General features: G+C 41.2%; 4 protein-coding genes across 4 annotated transcripts; all 4 read left to right on the top strand.

The window, feature by feature from the left end:
• Positions 1-1,061: 1,061 nt before the first annotated feature.
• Positions 1,062-2,985, top strand: MELLADRAFT_73532 (uncharacterized protein; the record flags this gene model as incomplete). The annotated part of the gene is made up of 7 exons (XM_007417935.1): positions 1,062-1,173; positions 1,269-1,578; positions 1,657-1,686; positions 1,784-2,071; positions 2,140-2,267; positions 2,330-2,434; positions 2,544-2,985. 7 exons carry the CDS (start codon positions 1,165-1,167, stop codon positions 2,622-2,624), a joined length of 951 nt encoding a protein of 316 aa, XP_007417997.1.
• A 1,323-nt stretch (positions 2,986-4,308) lies between these two features.
• MELLADRAFT_69094 (uncharacterized protein) lies at positions 4,309-5,344 on the top strand (the record flags this gene model as incomplete). The annotated part of the gene is made up of 3 exons (XM_007417924.1): positions 4,309-4,340; positions 4,492-4,683; positions 4,753-5,344. The coding sequence occupies 3 exons, from the start codon at positions 4,309-4,311 to the stop codon at positions 5,342-5,344; spliced, it is 816 nt and encodes a 271-aa protein (XP_007417986.1).
• A 6,263-nt stretch (positions 5,345-11,607) lies between these two features.
• Positions 11,608-12,408, top strand: MELLADRAFT_58012 (uncharacterized protein; the record flags this gene model as incomplete). The annotated part of the gene is made up of 2 exons (XM_007417921.1): positions 11,608-11,843; positions 11,901-12,408. 2 exons carry the CDS (start codon positions 11,775-11,777, stop codon positions 12,216-12,218), a joined length of 387 nt encoding a protein of 128 aa, XP_007417983.1.
• Positions 12,409-13,346: 938 nt separating this feature from the next.
• MELLADRAFT_69092 (uncharacterized protein) lies at positions 13,347-14,793 on the top strand (the record flags this gene model as incomplete). The annotated part of the gene is made up of 7 exons (XM_007417923.1): positions 13,347-13,725; positions 13,844-13,868; positions 13,961-14,083; positions 14,156-14,353; positions 14,427-14,499; positions 14,577-14,648; positions 14,776-14,793. 7 exons carry the CDS (start codon positions 13,347-13,349, stop codon positions 14,791-14,793), a joined length of 888 nt encoding a protein of 295 aa, XP_007417985.1.
• Between the last annotated feature and the right edge of the window lie 1,688 nt (positions 14,794-16,481).

The raw sequence follows: 16,481 nt of genomic DNA, 5'->3' as shown, positions 1-16,481 counted from the left end.
TTTGGAATTTCCAAAGTTGTGGTGGATCTCAGATACTGTCACAGAAATTTTTTTGTGTTAGCTCAGTGGCTCACTGGAGGTTTCATGTTAAAGATGATTTGGCAATCAGTGAGCTCTTCAAAATCCTGGTCCTATGTGAACTATGTTTGTGCATGTTCAAATTTTTGTACCTTCAAATCCTCTCGATCTTTTGTTTCTTCAAGGGTTTTCAACATGAGGGTTTCAGTCTACCTGGTGCTTGTGCAAAGTGAAAACATAGGTTGAAGTGAAAAGTCTAATCTAAGCCATAGATGAGCCATCCAACCTGACAAACCTGGTTTGGTGTAAGCTTTCTCCCAAAATGTTGAACTTACTGGTGGTCATTTGGGACAGAAGCTCCACACTTTATTCTTCTCATATTCTCATCAATCTAGGAAGTTCCAGTGTCCTAATGAATGCCCTAGATGAATATGATGTTGTGGGTTGTGCTCTTATTCTTTCAATCAGAGGCAACATAATTGTGCTCAAGGATGCCCGCAAGCCCAAATGGATCCGGGCTATGAATCTTGTAAAGACAAAAAGTCAATCGAGAAGTCCCTACCCAGACCCGAACGTACACAGGTTTTTCGGCAGTCTTTAAAAACCATTGAAGCAGTCCTATGTAACTAGGTTTAACTTTTTGAAATCTACCTTTTGCTGAAACATTAGGGCATTGCTCGACTTTGAGGACTTTTAATTGTAGATCAGCTCAACTAGTTGAGGACCCTGTGCTCATCCCCGCCAAAAAGGTTTATAGTGGGAAAGGGGTAGGGACAAGACAAAAGGTCAAAGTTGACGGTATGGTGACATGGGGCTAGAATCAAGGATTACATGCGTCCAGCACCGTATACAATTGCTGTGACGTCAGGTCTGCTGTAATACAGGTGAAGCGGCAGGCTGTGGCTGTACACACATAGCGCATACAAGTGAAGGATTGAAAACTGCACCGCCACTTGGAAATGAAAACCGAACAGCGTCCTTTCCACTTTACCTAAGTAAGATTATCACCACTGACCAACAAAGGAAGTTACTTAACTTGGTATCGCCAGTTATCTTCTATCGCTTTTGCATTGCTCGTGTGGTTTTTTGTCATCCACAACACATCTAACCTCGTATTATTGCACAATCTCAAGACCACTGTGAACCATGGACAAAGTCAGTTCTAAACCCTTCAAAATTTCCACTTCGGATCTCTATACCTTGATTGTTACTTGCACCATCGTGTTTTCTCAAAAGATGATCTGCTTTAGCTTTTCCGAATGGGCAGTCAATCCAATCGACACCGACCTCCCGCTGCCCCTCCGCCACAAACGGGTACTCCTTATGGAAATGACCCAAATGCTATTCCCCATGGCGCAGCCGCTGGATATTACGGACAAGGTACTCAGCCTCAGTACCAGGCTCCTACTTCTCCGCCCTATAATGGCTATCCATCCGGTCAACAGCAATTTAGCCCGCCACCGGGACCGCCACCACCTGCACAAGGCGGTGCCCATTACAATCAATCGAATGGTCCGGGTGGAGAGGATCCTTTGGCAATGTTGAGTAGGTATGATACTGGTAAGCGAGAATCAATTTTACAAAAGGGCTATGGGTTGCAAAATGTTGACAGCTCAACCCCCCCCCTTATCTCGACAGTCGTGCTGGTGGACGATTCAGGCTCAATGGGTCAGTATTTTATGCAAAGCTCGAGCAGCACAATATGCGTTATTTGATTGAATTTTATAATTCCGATCAATCCTTTATCCTTCATGTGGTTCCACAGAAATGTTCTGGGATGAAACTCGTAACGCTTTGATAGGGCTAGTAGCTCAGGCCATTCGCTATGATTCAGATGGGATTGATCTGCACTTCTTCAACGACGTTCGCGCCTCTACCCATGGATGCCGCACTACTCAGCAGGTTCAAGAAATCTTTCGCCGGGTAGAGCCAAGACGATCCACTCCAACTTCCAACGCAATGAAAAGAGTCCTGGACCCCTACCTTCAAAAGCTGCATCAGAGCAAGACAAATGGGATTCAAGTCAAGCCAATGAATCTGGTCGTTCTTACTGGTCAGTGGTGACCTGGAAGTCTACAATCCTTGCTTTAGTCCGTTGACTGATTTCTGTTTTGCATCCAGATGGCGCACCTGACCGAGGTCAAAGTCCTGAAGAGATGATTGTCGAAATGGCAAAGTTTTTGGACGGAGGTAGATACCCCCTTTCACAGATTGGTATCTCCTTTATTCAAATCGGAGATGATGAACAGGTCCGTAAGACTTTTTCGCGCTTAGATTTGGTGATGTGAAGTTGAGAGAAGTGAATTTACAGGCGGCCAGACATCTCACAGCGTTGGATGACGACCTAAAGACCAAATATCGTATCAGGGACATTGTCGACTGCACTCCTTATCAGGCTAGTGATCCCTCTAGAGTGGCGAGTCTCCCTACATATCCATGTTACTGGCCCTAGCTCCACATGCAACAGAGGTCGGAAGGACATCAACATCTGACCAATTCTTTGCATGTTTTCTTTTCATAAACAGGGTGCAATTTCTGCTGATTTCATCTTGAAGGCACTATTGGGAGGTGTCAACCGGAAAATCGATAGGCAAAGCATTCGCTGAACTTGACTCTCTTCCAAACGAGGAAATGGCAGGTCATGTGGTTTTTGAGAGTCGTGATCAACCACTGGATACCTGGAGAAATTATGTGCATATTGTCTGTTCAATAGCTATTGTATTATACTGAAATATCATCAGAGTGATAATTGGTTCTGGTATTCTTTTGATGACAAGTCCAAAGCCTGATGAATAAGTGGAAGGGAAAGTTAGTTTGGATTTATTAAAGTGTTTGGTTGTGTGTTTTCTTTATTTTAGGTATCTGTCCCTGTATCACCCCATGTACTACTCTTTTGAGACTGCTCATCATATCTATTTTTAAACCATCTCAAGTGGAGCACAAGCTGACAAGTTAGCACTTGAGGTGACAATCTTTGCTTGTATGTCCCAGAATTTGCCTGGGTCAAACTGATGTGGTCAGAAAGCTACCTTTCTGCCTAATCCACCATTTTTGAGCCAAGGCTGAGGTCGTGGCCTGTGTACTCTCAGTGTCTTGTGAAACAGATCAACTTCTCAATATGAGCTTCTAAATAAATTCTATAGTGTTATCACTACCAAGATCACGCTCATTGCAATCACAACTTCTGAGGTTGAGGCCTACAATATTATGCTTTCTACAAATGAAGACACACTTTGACATTCCCTTTCATGCACTGCCTGCATGGTTTCCCTTATTTTATCAATCTCTACAACTCAATAAATTATTCATCACACATCAGAAGTAAGTCATATTAGGCCAATTAATGATCAGTATAACGAGAGCTACAGGATGAGCTTTAGTAATCCAAAAGTGGGCCACTTTACAAAAAAGCTGTAGTTTGAGAAATTGGTTTTCAGGTATGAGTATTAGGAAGAAATCACCTTTATTCATCATAAGAAGATCTGTTCATCATTCATAAACATCAATTGATCAATTAGGGTTGTTGTTGACCCCAACCTCATGACTGATTACCCCATGAAATTGTGAAATGCTGACTCCAGGTAAAGCTGTGTCTGAAGATACAATGCAAGGAAATTGCAAGGGCCAAAATTTGCCTCCGTGCTTTCCCTTGGGTATCCTGTCACTTGCCAGTGTTGTTTAAGGACTCCTTTGATGTTTGACTTTGAGACAACTATATGGGTAACCAAGTTTATTGGTACACAGACATCCCCCAAAAGTATTGGCTTTGGATTCTAGGTTATGCGACTCTACAGAGCTATGGGACATGCCTACCCTGCTTTTGTTTGCATAAAGTTCCCACACACAGAAAACCCTGGTTAAGGGCAGAGAATGAGGTTGACCAAGTATGGGTTCTACAATGGTGTACTCTAATTCTTTACCCAGTTAGTGAGAAAAGGATCTGATCAAACATGATATGGGGGGCAGGCCAACCTTGGTTAGAGCTAGATGTCAAGTGTGGTTTCAATTGAGTATACCACTGTTTGAAACCTTTGCTGAAACCATCCTACAGACATATATCACAATCAGTACCAAATATTTGTGGATGAAAGATGTTTGGGACAGAAATTGAAGGTTGTTTCAATTCTAAATTTGGGATCAAAGTTAGTCATCATTGTCATCAATGATTTTTTCACCATGGAAGTGCTCAAAACCTTTGATTTTGAGAATGATTCTACCAAACATAAGCATTGAGATGTCTTCATTTAAACAGCTAGTATTTTGTATACTCTTCCTCCATTCTGCTATAAAATGTGGGAATATCCCCAAAAGAGAATCAGAAAGTTAGTGTTAATTGAAATTTGAGTATCTTCTGACAATCATTCTCTATGCTAACTAGGTTTTTGTCATCTTTGGTACTCTTTTATTAGGTCCTCCTTCTGTATGGGGAGAAGTTTTCAGTTTTAAAGGGGATAAATCAAACAATGAATTTAGTGTTGATAAAAGAAAAATAAACCGAGTTCCTCTTCAAGATCTTCGTACCATTGACAAAAAGCCTACTTTGCAAACTCATGGATTTACATATTTGTCAGGAGGACACATTCCAGGAATTCAAGATGTGGTAGAATTTTCAGATGCACACAAAGCCATCTTGGATTCAGATTCTGTTGCACTTGTGAAAGATTTGTAAGCATGTTTTTAACAGAAATATCTGCTTTGTAGAGCAAATGGGGCTGACTTATCCTGAATACTCAGAACAGGAGCTGAATTGGCAATCTCATATGGCTCTTTTTTCAGAAGTTCCCAAGGACTAAGACCATTGCCAATTATTCACTCTGATCTTTCACCACAAGGGGCAAAGTTTAGTAGAGGAGAACTTCAAGAAGATTTTTTAAAGTCAGAGGATCCAAGCAGAGTCAAATTTGGAAAGTACTTGAAACAAGGTAAAAAGATTGTCATCCTCAATGTCTGGAGACCCATATGTGTGGTTCAAGACAACCCTCTTGGCATTTGTGGATGGGATTCACTTTTACCAGAAGATGCTCTGGACTTCAACATCACTCCAACACATGCTGGGAATGTGATTCAAGCATGGAGGTACAGAGAAGGTCAAAAGTGGTTTTACCTCAGCAAACAGAGATCTGATGAAGTATATGTCTTCATGCAACATGATGGCACAGCACGCAACAGGCATGGAATCAATGTTCCACATGCTTCATTTACTTTACAGGAAGATGTGGGCAAAGTTCCTCAAAGAACTAGCTTCGAGTGCAGAGTTATTGTTATTGTGGAATCTGAAGGAATGTGGAATAAAATCCACAATAGAATCAAATCATTCTTCAACTAACTTATGTAGAAACTATTTGTGTAACACATCTTGAAGATCTAGCTCCCAAGACTCTCAGACCAAAACTATAAAATTGAACCTGTTCATATATTATAGCAGTGTTCATGTTGGCCAAGAAGTGCCTAAAATTTTATGTGATTTGGCCTCCCAGCCCTTCAGAAATCATCTTTTAAGAACATAGATTGTTGGGAATGTGTTTCTTAGATGGTGCTTTCTGATTGTGTTTTTGAGATTTAAAATTCTCATGTAGCATTCTGATGTAGGGACAGTTGTAATTTAGCCACTTGCCCAACTTGAAACCCGCTAATACTTGATAATTATTGTCAAATAACAGTTTTGATGATTAAATAATTATATCCTGTGTTATCTGTCAAATAAGATCATACTTGAAAAACCTGGAGGCAAAAGAAGAATGGTGATTCACATGCTGAACAAGAGAACACTCCAAAAATCTTTTAATAGGCCAAAAATCTATCAGAAGTTGTTTGATCTTGTGGTGATAATCATTGTGGGAATATGTCCAGTGGGTTTTGGAATCAAGATATTCAATGCCAAGACCATCTTGTGTATATTTTATGCTGGGACATCCTATTTATTGGACAGGAATAATTTGGGACCTGAGCACTTACTCAAAGGACTCCAACAGTTCTTCATATGACTACCTTGATCACTACTATGTAGTACTAAGTTGTATGTACCACAATTACACATTAGAACTCAGAAATGTCTATTCCATGAAGATGATTATGATTACTTTCATGTTCATTCAAGTCTATGTGAAGGAGTTCACCTGTCACCTCCAGTGCCTTGTGGTCAGTGATGAATACTGTCAGTGTGGGCTGTGTCAAGCAAATTTTCTTTGGATGTGTTCTAAAATAGCCACAGTTGATTAAAGCTAGTCTTGGACACAGCTGCTCTCCACAGCCAAAACTTGATTTCACATTGTAACCCACCCATCCATAACTTCTGAGTAGTATTTCACCAGTTAATCATGGGCTAATGAGACCCCGGTCCCCAAACTGTGAACAGCGGTTTCATTTAAGACCTGCACCCGGCCTGGCCCGGCCGGGCTTTTCCAGGCCCGCAGTTCGCCCGCGGGAAGCTTGGGCGGGCCACGGGCAGCCCAGTATTTTTCACCAAAAAAAATTAAAAATAAAAATAAACAACTAAAAAATCAAAAAAAAAAATCAAGAAAAAAATCTCAACAGAACGCAGAAAATCACCACTCTATTGTCTCATTCACAGCTACTTTATATCATAATAAAGTTCGTTCCGATGGGCACAACCAAGAAGAGAGGTTCAAACAGCAGCCCTTCCTCCTCGAAAACCAAGCAGCCTCGTGTATCGAATACAAAAGAAAGCAATTCAAACTCACAAACAACCATTGTTTTATCAGACGCAGAATCCAATACCCCTCATTCCCCTATCAGTGTCAACATAAAGTCAACCAGCTCCGATCGGTCAAACCTAACTAGTCGAATTAACAGTAGAACTGGCACCAAAACGTCGTGGGTGTGGAGATACTTCAAGAAACAATCTGTGGTCAACCCACTCAGCAAGGAAGTCGAGTATAGGACAGTTTGCACTTACAAAGAAGAGCCTGGTAAGGAGTGTGGCAGCAACTATAAAGTTGATCAATCTCACAGTACAAAATCTATGAGTCGACACCTGCTCAAGCACGGCCTTGACAAAGATTCACACATCGAAGAAGGCACAGTCAACATGCAGAAATACCTTACATCAGGCCGAATTACTCCTGTAAGTCTCAAATTACTCAATGTCTTCTATTTTTCCCATCTCATCGAATGTTCCTCCTACTTCATATAAGGCGGATAAGCTGTCAAATTCAACCTTCCGCTCCGCTATCTTACGCCTCATCGTCAATGAGGAACTGCCATTTTTGCTAGTCGAATCTGAGGAGTTACGGAATGCCTTCTTGCTAGTCAATCCGAATATTCGCCCGTACTTTTTTGGACATACTACCTTGACCGATACACTCGAGGCTCAGTTTATGAAAGGCCGACGATTACTTACTCACCGCCTCAAGGACATTCCTTACATCAATTTCACTTGTGATGGCTGGAGTCAGCATAACAAATCGATTTTAGGAGTCACTGCCCACTGGGTTTCAAAGGACTTTAAGTTATGTGAAGCAATAGTTGTGATGAAGTTGATTGAAGGCCCACATACTGGGGAGAATCTATCCGAACACTTGCTCGATACTTTGAAAACTTACGATCTAGTCAATAAGCTTTTTTGTCTCACTGCCGATAACGCGTCTGTCAACACTGCCATGGGAAGACATCTCAAAGCGGCAGTTCCTCAATTCAAGGCTGACCAAAACCTCCTTGGATGTATGGCGCACGTCATTAATCTCGTCGCTAAAGCCGGCCTTCATATTTTCTCAGAGAAATTAGGCGACAAAACCCCCTCAATCCCACCTGCACTTGCTGCTTGGCTACATCAAGACACAGATCGAATCTCTAGTGCTTTATCTCGTCTCATTGGTTTTACTAATTATGTTGAAGCTTCACCACAACGAGTGGAATCTTTTTCACTGCTTGTTAAAGGAATGCTCCCAGAAAAGGATCATGTTCGACTTATTCGACGGGTAGACACACGTTGGAACTCCGATTTCTTAGCTCACGAGCGATCTTATCAACTTAAGGCTGCCATTGATTATCGCACCAAGAACGATCAAGAATATGCCAAGTTTGCTCTTACTGAAGGCGAATGGGATTTGGTTGCCCATCTCATTGCCTTTCTTGCACCACTCAACTCAGCAACTAATTTACTATCCGGTTCCCAATACCCAACAACTGCCGAAGCCGCACCAGTTTATCAATGGATCTTGGAAAAGTTGGACAAGGTTTGTTCTCAAAGTTATTGTATTCATTTTTACACATTGCTTACAAAGCATTATATTCCTTCTACAGGCCTGGCAAGGCAACGCGAATGAACCTCTTCGAGCTGCAATTGGTCCTATGAGGATCAAGCTCCAGGAATACCATCAAGCCGCGCTCAAGAAAGCTATTTATCTGTTTGCCAACATTCTCGATCCTCGAAGCAAACTTCTTGAATTGTCAACAGCAACAATCGAGATGGCTGGTCTGTACGACCGACAAGAATTGCGCTCGAAATTTATCAAGGAGGCTGCAAAGTTTCAGGGAGAAGAGGTCGAGCCTTCCGTTGATCCTGAACCAGAACCTGATGAAGATGGTCCACGTTGCTTCATCTCACGTAAAAAAAATCTCACAGTCGAAGAAGAAGTAGAAATGTATTTATCTACTGGACGTGCAGACGGTAGTGTTGTACCTTTGGAGTATTGGGCTCTTCACGCATCCAAATTTCCAATCTTGGCGAAGATGGCTTCGGCTTACTTGTCTATTCCTGTTACTAGTACACCGTCCGAACGGTCTTTTTCTGATGGCGGGAGAGTGTGGACTGATGAACGGGCCACCATTGATGAATTGAATTTTGAGGCATCAATCTGCCTCAAAAGCTGGGACAAGATTTTCTTATTTAACTCAATCATCAAAACTACCTAAACAAACCAATTGAAATATTTTGTTACATTTTTTACAAACAAAACACTTTAAAAACTAGCTTAAAAAATGTTTTTCTTTTGTTTTATTGTGTTTTCTTCTCTCCCAGCCTTGAAAAATACAAGAATTGTGCTAAAAAAAAGAACTGAGCCTCATTTGTGACCTTTCTAAGCCGGGCTAGCCCGGCGGGCTGGCGCGTGAAGCGCTTACGGGCCTCACCTCTTTTTTGAGCCTTTCGGGCCGGGCCGCCCGCCGAATTGCGGGCCGGGTGCAGGTCTTAGTTTCATTGAAGCTCATTTGATCTTACCGCCAGCTATTTTCTACGGTGGCCGTGGACGGACAAATGCGCCAAAACCTCAAAATGCAAAAAACACACTTGAAATCCATCCCAAAAGCCCCGCCGATCGTATCCCGAGCCCAGTCCGTTGCCTCGGGGTCTTCAGTCATCACTCCAGATGGCATCGTTTCTTCGGTCATTGTGCAGCCAACTCTCGATGTAAGCATAGAGTTTGGCGCAGGGAACTCCATGCAAGGTGAGATGCGTACTCACAATGTAGGCATAAATCATGAAGTAAGCATAAACCGAGTGATTTTGTGCTTACATGCTAGCTTTTTGGTCATAAAGGCATGATTTGATTTTTGACACCATTGGTATGGTATGCATAGGTCATACTATAAGGTGTAGGGCATGTAGAGTATGTATGTAGATGAGAAACATCAAGTGCTGATCTTCAAATGAGAAGAAACAGCTTAAACAACTAAAAGGAGCAAGCGTTGTAGAAAGTGGGTAGAAAAAAAACAAATGAAAAGGGAGAGGATAATCAAGTTAAAACAGCAAGGACTGATACAACGTGATTGATCGTCCAACAGCTCTGAAAGAAGATATCGATGGAAAATCGAAAGGACTTATGAGGGTTCAAGCGAGAGGTTGAAGTGAGAGGTTTGGTCCGGCGCCACGGACTGGGCTCGGGATACGATCGGCGGGGCTTTTGGGATGGATTTCAAGTGTGTTTTTTACGGTGGCCGTGGACAGACAAATCGGACAAAACAACAATTGTGCAAATATCTCAATGAAACACCCCCTGAAAGCCCCGTGAAGCATATCCTGAGCTCAAGTCCGCTGCGCCGGACAGCCCTCTCACTATGCTGAGCATATGGCTTCTGAGATCTAAATCAAATTGTTTTTTCAGATCGACCCACAGCCGAGATGAATGTCAATCTTAGATCATCGTAGACTCTTGTATCACCATCACAATAAACAAAGACCAATCTTTTGAGCAATTACTGTAGAAATCCTGAGTTGTGACAAATCATTGTCTTGAATCACACTGTTGGATTTACTGAACAAATGATATAAATAATGATGTCTTTGGAAGACTATATATCATATATTATGGACGATCACAGCTTTTCAAATCCGACGTGTGTAGGTCATGAGTGGAACAAGTCCAATTCCTATGAAAAAGACACTAAAGCAAGTGATTTACGGTGATATCGGGAGGCAAACTCTGGCATGGACTGATAGAACAAAAACGATTTGGAGATGGATGTGAGAAGAAAGGTCAACCAAAAAGCAAGATCGAGCAAAAATGATCAAGACTCAAGGGTGATTTGGGTGATCGGGGCAACGGACTTGAGCTCGGGATATGCTCCACGGGGCTTTCAAGGGGTGTTTCATCAAGATTTTTGCACATTTGTCGTTTTGTCCGATTTGTCCGTCCACGGCCACCGTAGTTTTTTGCATTTTGAGGTTTTGGCGCATTTGTCCGTCCACGGCCACCGTAATTTTCGAGCCGGATACACCCCGGCCATTCCGGACAGGCCACAGGTCCGACGAAGGCTGCCCGGCAGACTCGGACTTAGCCCATGTTAGCTCGGGTCTGATCTCAGGCTCAGCCTGCGGTATCCGAATGCCATTTTCTTGATGCTAATGCAAAACGAAACCAACGTCAGATTTGAAAATGCTGAGCACACCTGAATCAACCTTACTAACAAATTCCAATACCACGACTCCCAAGATTTCTGGCAAAAAGTTAGCCAAACTCAGAAAGCAACATCTCGAAACTCAATCACGTCAGATTGATACCAACACCAAGTCAGGTGGATTTCGACAAGCTGAGAAATATTACAAGACTCGTTTATGGGAACCCGATTATAATAAAGCTCTTGGACATAATAATTTACTTGAACTTAATGATGGTACACATTCAATCAATGAAATTTCAATCGAACAATTCACCATTCCTGGTCCTCCCGGATCTCAGGCTTGTGAAGATCGAACAGAGCCTCTTCGATTTGTCACTTTTCCCGAACGATTTCCTGGACTAGTTTACATTCCTGGCTATCTTTCTGCGAATCAGCAACGTGAATTAATCCTAGATTGTTTTGAAACTAGTCTTCGACCACCGAATGTCAACAATGTAGATGCACATTGGCTTATGCCTGAAGGCAGTTCTTGCGGGTTATTTGAGTTATATCGGACATGGCGCTCTCAGAAGCCTGAAGAGGGATCTGATGAGGACAAGAAGAAATATGTACTTCAGCCGCGGGCCATCATGTCACCCCCTCCACCTTCCGCAGGACCTCCGCCGCCCACCAAACGAACGACGGTCGACCTTGAGCCCATCACCGCGGAAAACTATTTGACAGCTCGGAATGAAAAAGTTAAAGAGGATCCAATACCGTCTGATACGGTCAAACCAATCCACATCTCTGATCTATGGATGAAAGGAAAGTTGAGATGGGTTACCATCGGCTTGCAATATCATTGGACTACGAAAACCTATCATTTTGAAAGAGAACCCACCCCGATGAGCCAACTGGTAAGTTCAACATGTATAAGACTTGTGAACGAAATAGTACCTTGGGAACAGATCTGTCCAACTATGTCAGATCCTCGACCAGGTTGGCGAGATGGTTACCGACCTGAAGCGGGTGTGATCAACTTTTATCAGGTAAGCTTCCCTCAGGTTAAGTGATGTGTCACACATTGACCGAGAGGTGTTTTTTAGTATAAGGATTCTTTGACGGCGCATGTCGATCACTCAGAAGTATCAGTCGACAGCCCACTTGTATCTTTATCTATCGGAAATGCATGCGTATTCTTGATCGGACCAAACCGAGATGAGACACCATTGGCCCTTCGACTTGAAAGTGGTGATGCACTCATCATGGCAGGCGAGAGTCGTCGATTCTTCCATGGTGTTCCGAGAATCATTGAGAATAGTTTGCCTTCCTGGCTATCTCAGACACAAGAAGAAGATGTATGTTGGACTGATTGGTTTAAGAATGGTGGTCGAATCAATTTGAACGTTCGTCAAGTCTTCTAATGATGGAGCTTTTCGTTATGAAGGTAGAGAAACGAAGTAGGAGGGTAATTTGGTAGAAAAGAATTTTGATTCAGAAGGGTTAACATGAGCCATTGTAATGTATTGCAGTTTGTGGGAATAGATGTCTATTAGTTTTGAGCAAAGTGTAATGGTTGGACTTTTTTTAATAAGATCTATAGATTGAGGCTTCAGTTTATGGAACCATGAGCTTATCACAACAAATCAAATGTGTCACATCTGGTGACCTTTATTTTATGCAAACCTTCGGGTTGAGGTCATTACAAATTTGAAAATCACCTTCCTCAAACTTGAAGGGGGAAGTATGTCAGTTTTAGTCCACGCAAGATTTGACATTGGCTACTCAATTACTGGTCTTTTGAGTTGCGAGCTACATTTTGGAATTCATGGATCCAACCAGCGATACGCATTGATAACTAGTACACATCTGACTGTTCGGTCGGTGATGTTTTAAGATATTTTTATTGATCTTTGAATTGAAAACAACATGAAGTCTTTTGCTGAAAATGATAGCCGTGTAGATAATAAATTTTGCCTGACGACGCCTGGAATGAACATCTGACACGACGAGGCCTGTCCATTGAGCGTATCTTGTTATGATTGAAGGCTCTTGAAATCCAAATTGAGATACGCTGAGTGTTGGACTTTGGATTCCTCATGTCTTGCACCTTTTGCACGGGGGGCTTTTGTCACTGGGTACGAAGTGCGTAGCCGCCGGTGCGAGCTCGTACGCTGAGATGCACCATGCGGGCTCGTCGATCGGCTGACACGAACAATGTATGGCTGCGGCGTATCGGAAGCTGTATAGGTTTGATACAGCGTGGGTTGCTCGATTGATTCTGAATTTGGCAGTTTATTTGAAAGGATGACACGTAATACAGTTTGCATAAACACAAAATCAAAAACTGCACCGCCACTGCATTTTTCATCGTGCATACATCCAGCTTTTCAGATCCAGTTGACCAACTCCTGATTTGAATCTGAACAATTTTCAGTTAATCGCTTAAGTTATCAAGACATTTAATCAAATCTAAAGCAACTCTTCAACGCTTGTTCATCAAGTTAAACCGAAAACTAAAGCTTATCTCAATCGAAACATACATTTCTAAAATGGCCACACCACCACCGGCTTATACGAACTCGAATTCGTATTCAAATCATGGATTTGATCGAACCAATTCACTTTCCTCTCGTCATAGTATATCACATCAACCAAATCGACAAAGCTCAACCGATAGGGGCTTGGGTGGTTTGATGGTTGGATTAGGAGCAGCTGCTATGCTCAATAACGCCATGAATAATCAATCAGCTCAAACTAATCAATATCAAGGAAATGGAAATGGTAGAGAGGATCCATTGACCACTTTAGGTAGATTTGATACTATCCTTTTGATCGATGATAGTGCTTCTATGGCTATGGGTGATTTATGGAAAGAAGCTGCTGGTGCTGTTAGTGGACTTGCTGAGACTTTGGTGAAGTATGATTCAGGTTTGTTGGCTTACAAATCTTGATTGTTGGTTTCTGGAATTTAGATGTGTAAATTCAAACTGATGTTTTTGATTGTTGAAATTTTTCATTCGACCAACCTACAACTCCAATGTAACAGATGGGATTGAAGTTTATTTCATGAGGTGAGTAGAAAATATTCTCATTTTTGATTCATGACTTTCACTTTTTTTGTCAAAGTATATTGAATGACAAAACTGATTTGAACACTTTCTAGTTCTTCTGAATACCTACTCAACGCTCGTTCTGCTCAATCTATTAATGAATTGTTTCAACGAGTAAGACCAGTTGGTACGAGTACTCCAACAGATGTTAGGGTAGAAGAACTTTTAGGTCTCTAGTAAGTTTGTCAAATTCAAGTCTAAAGTGAACATAAAGCCTATCTAATTAACCGATCTTTCGTGTTAAATAGTATGAATAGATTAGAGGCTAACAAAGCACAAAATATGCCACCTCTTAAACCTGTGAATCTAATTGTCATCACCGATGGTGAAGCAGATGATCCGGATACATTGGCTTATGCTCTTGCGGGATTTGCTGAAAGACTCGATATGGGAAGATTTCCTCTTACTCAAGTAGGAGTTCAATTCATTCAGATCGGGAAAGATCGGTAAGCATTTTTGCGTTTTTTTTGACTTATTGCAAATCAGATATAGATATTAAGTATGGAATTTTTAATGTAGCGCTGCTACTAAGGCATTGAAAGAGTTGGATGATGAGTTGAAGAATACTTATGGGGTTAAGAGAGATATTGTCGTAAGCTTTTATTCATTTGTTTCTTTAACCATACTCATTCACTATATTCATATACTGATGTTTGTTAACTTTTACAGGATACAACACCATATAAAGGTCGTTTGACAGCTGATTTCATCATGAAAGCTGTCCTTGGTGGAATCAACAAAGTAAGTCTAACACCTTTCTACTTCTTTTTTTCCTTCTGGAAAACAAAAATACCATAAAGAAGGAACCAAAGTCGAGAGATCTGATCTTGATCTCTCGTGTACGTCTATCTATTTCGATTTTGATTAGAGGATCGATAGAGGATGAGTTTTGTGAAAAAAAAAGAATTATTGGATAATATTGAGATCATCTTCTTTTTCGTATTTTTGTTGGATTCTTAGACCATCGATCGATGGGATTGATCATCATCTCCATTGATTCCGCTTCGGAATTCTTTTCCATAAAAATCGTTGATCTGATTGGGGTCTGAGGTGTGGTTTGAATTATATCTTATTTGGTTGTATCCATTTTTTTATCTTTTTTGTTATGATTTTCGTTTTTTCACCTGATATATATTGATAGGTGTATAAGTATCTTTTCGAACTTCTTTTTTATATATATGTGCATGTATAACTTCCAATTGCTAAATACTTATATCTATATGAAACATGTTACCTCGTAGTAGCACTTGTTTTTTTATTTTTTTGTGATGTTCCATTTGTTGTGAAGGTTGTTTTGTTTTTGGATGATCACCGAGATTTTTGTATCTTGGGTTTTGATATTTTGTATGTTTAGTATATTTTAAATTGGTCGAGTGATTGCTTATCTAATGTTTCATTATGGTCAAAACAAATGGCTGAATGGCTGAATGGCTGAATTTGAGGAGTCGATTGGTTAATTTACGTGACAAGAGGATGGAAGACCTTGACAAAGAGAAAGTGCAGGAGTATAGTTGGAAACTTGTATGCTTGCTGACGATATCTGACATCATTTTTGTATTTGCTATTTTACTTGAAGATCTGCAGATTTGAAGCGTGAAACAAAAATTAGAAAGAAGACAAAGAAAAGCTCTTGATGAAGGAGTCGCTTGACTTTCTATTTTGTGATCATTTCAAGCCACTGAACAATTTAAGCTCGGTACATGTAGCCGCATTTAAGACCTATACGGCTCAAAGGGCAGTGCGGAGGGCGACGGCGTTGACTGATAACAACCTGGTCTATCTAATATATAAAAACGTAGAACAGACTCGCATGAGTTTGGTACAACCCTGCTCCGGTTAAAAATGCTTTGTGTCTTTTTTCCTGCTTTTCAGATTTTCCTTTTCAAATTTTTGTTGTGGTTCTATTCTATCTTAACTTTCTTTTCTACCTTCTTTGGAGGTCTTGCCTTTTCAAATTAATCTTCTTCATATACACATTTCACTTTGTTTGTTCTTTATCTATTCACCATTTTGATGAACAATCGAAGCGCACCCAGTAGTCTTTCTACAATCGACTCCTGTAGTCTGCTTTTCATAATCTTTTCACCATTTTGATGAACAATCGAAGCGCACCCAGTAGTCTTTCTACAATTGATTCCTGTAGTCTGCTTTTCATATGTGCTCTTTGAAACCGCTGCTGTTGTAATTCTGGAACTCCGTTCCTTTTGTTTTCCTTTTCCATTTCTCTTTCACTTTTTGTTACTTGTTTCCTAATTAGGGATTGATGTTTAAATCCCTCCACTCATATCTTTTCCAAACTCGGATTCTCAAAGCTGAATCCTCACGTTGTAAACATTATATGTTGTATTTCCTTTTACGGATTGCAGTGTTTTTCGAAAACACTTATAAGCGGCTCCATTTCCCGCCAAAATGAATCCTCAAGTCACTTTGCTTACTTTTTTAAAGCATTGGATCAAGCCTGGCTCGCAGCGTAACCAAAAGCGCGCAGCGCGGCGGTACGCTGCGCTCGGCGCACCCGCTCAACTGCCCGCGTAGCCGGAAACCCGGGCGCAGCGTCTTTCGCATGAATTCCGG

Source organism: Melampsora larici-populina, assembly GCF_000204055.1.
Source record: "Melampsora larici-populina 98AG31 unplaced genomic scaffold MELLAscaffold_81, whole genome shotgun sequence".
Lineage (NCBI taxonomy): Eukaryota > Fungi > Basidiomycota > Pucciniomycetes > Pucciniales > Melampsoraceae > Melampsora > Melampsora laricis-populina.
The sequence above is the reverse complement of the archived record's forward strand: the minus strand, read 5'-3'. Positions and strand labels throughout refer to the sequence as shown.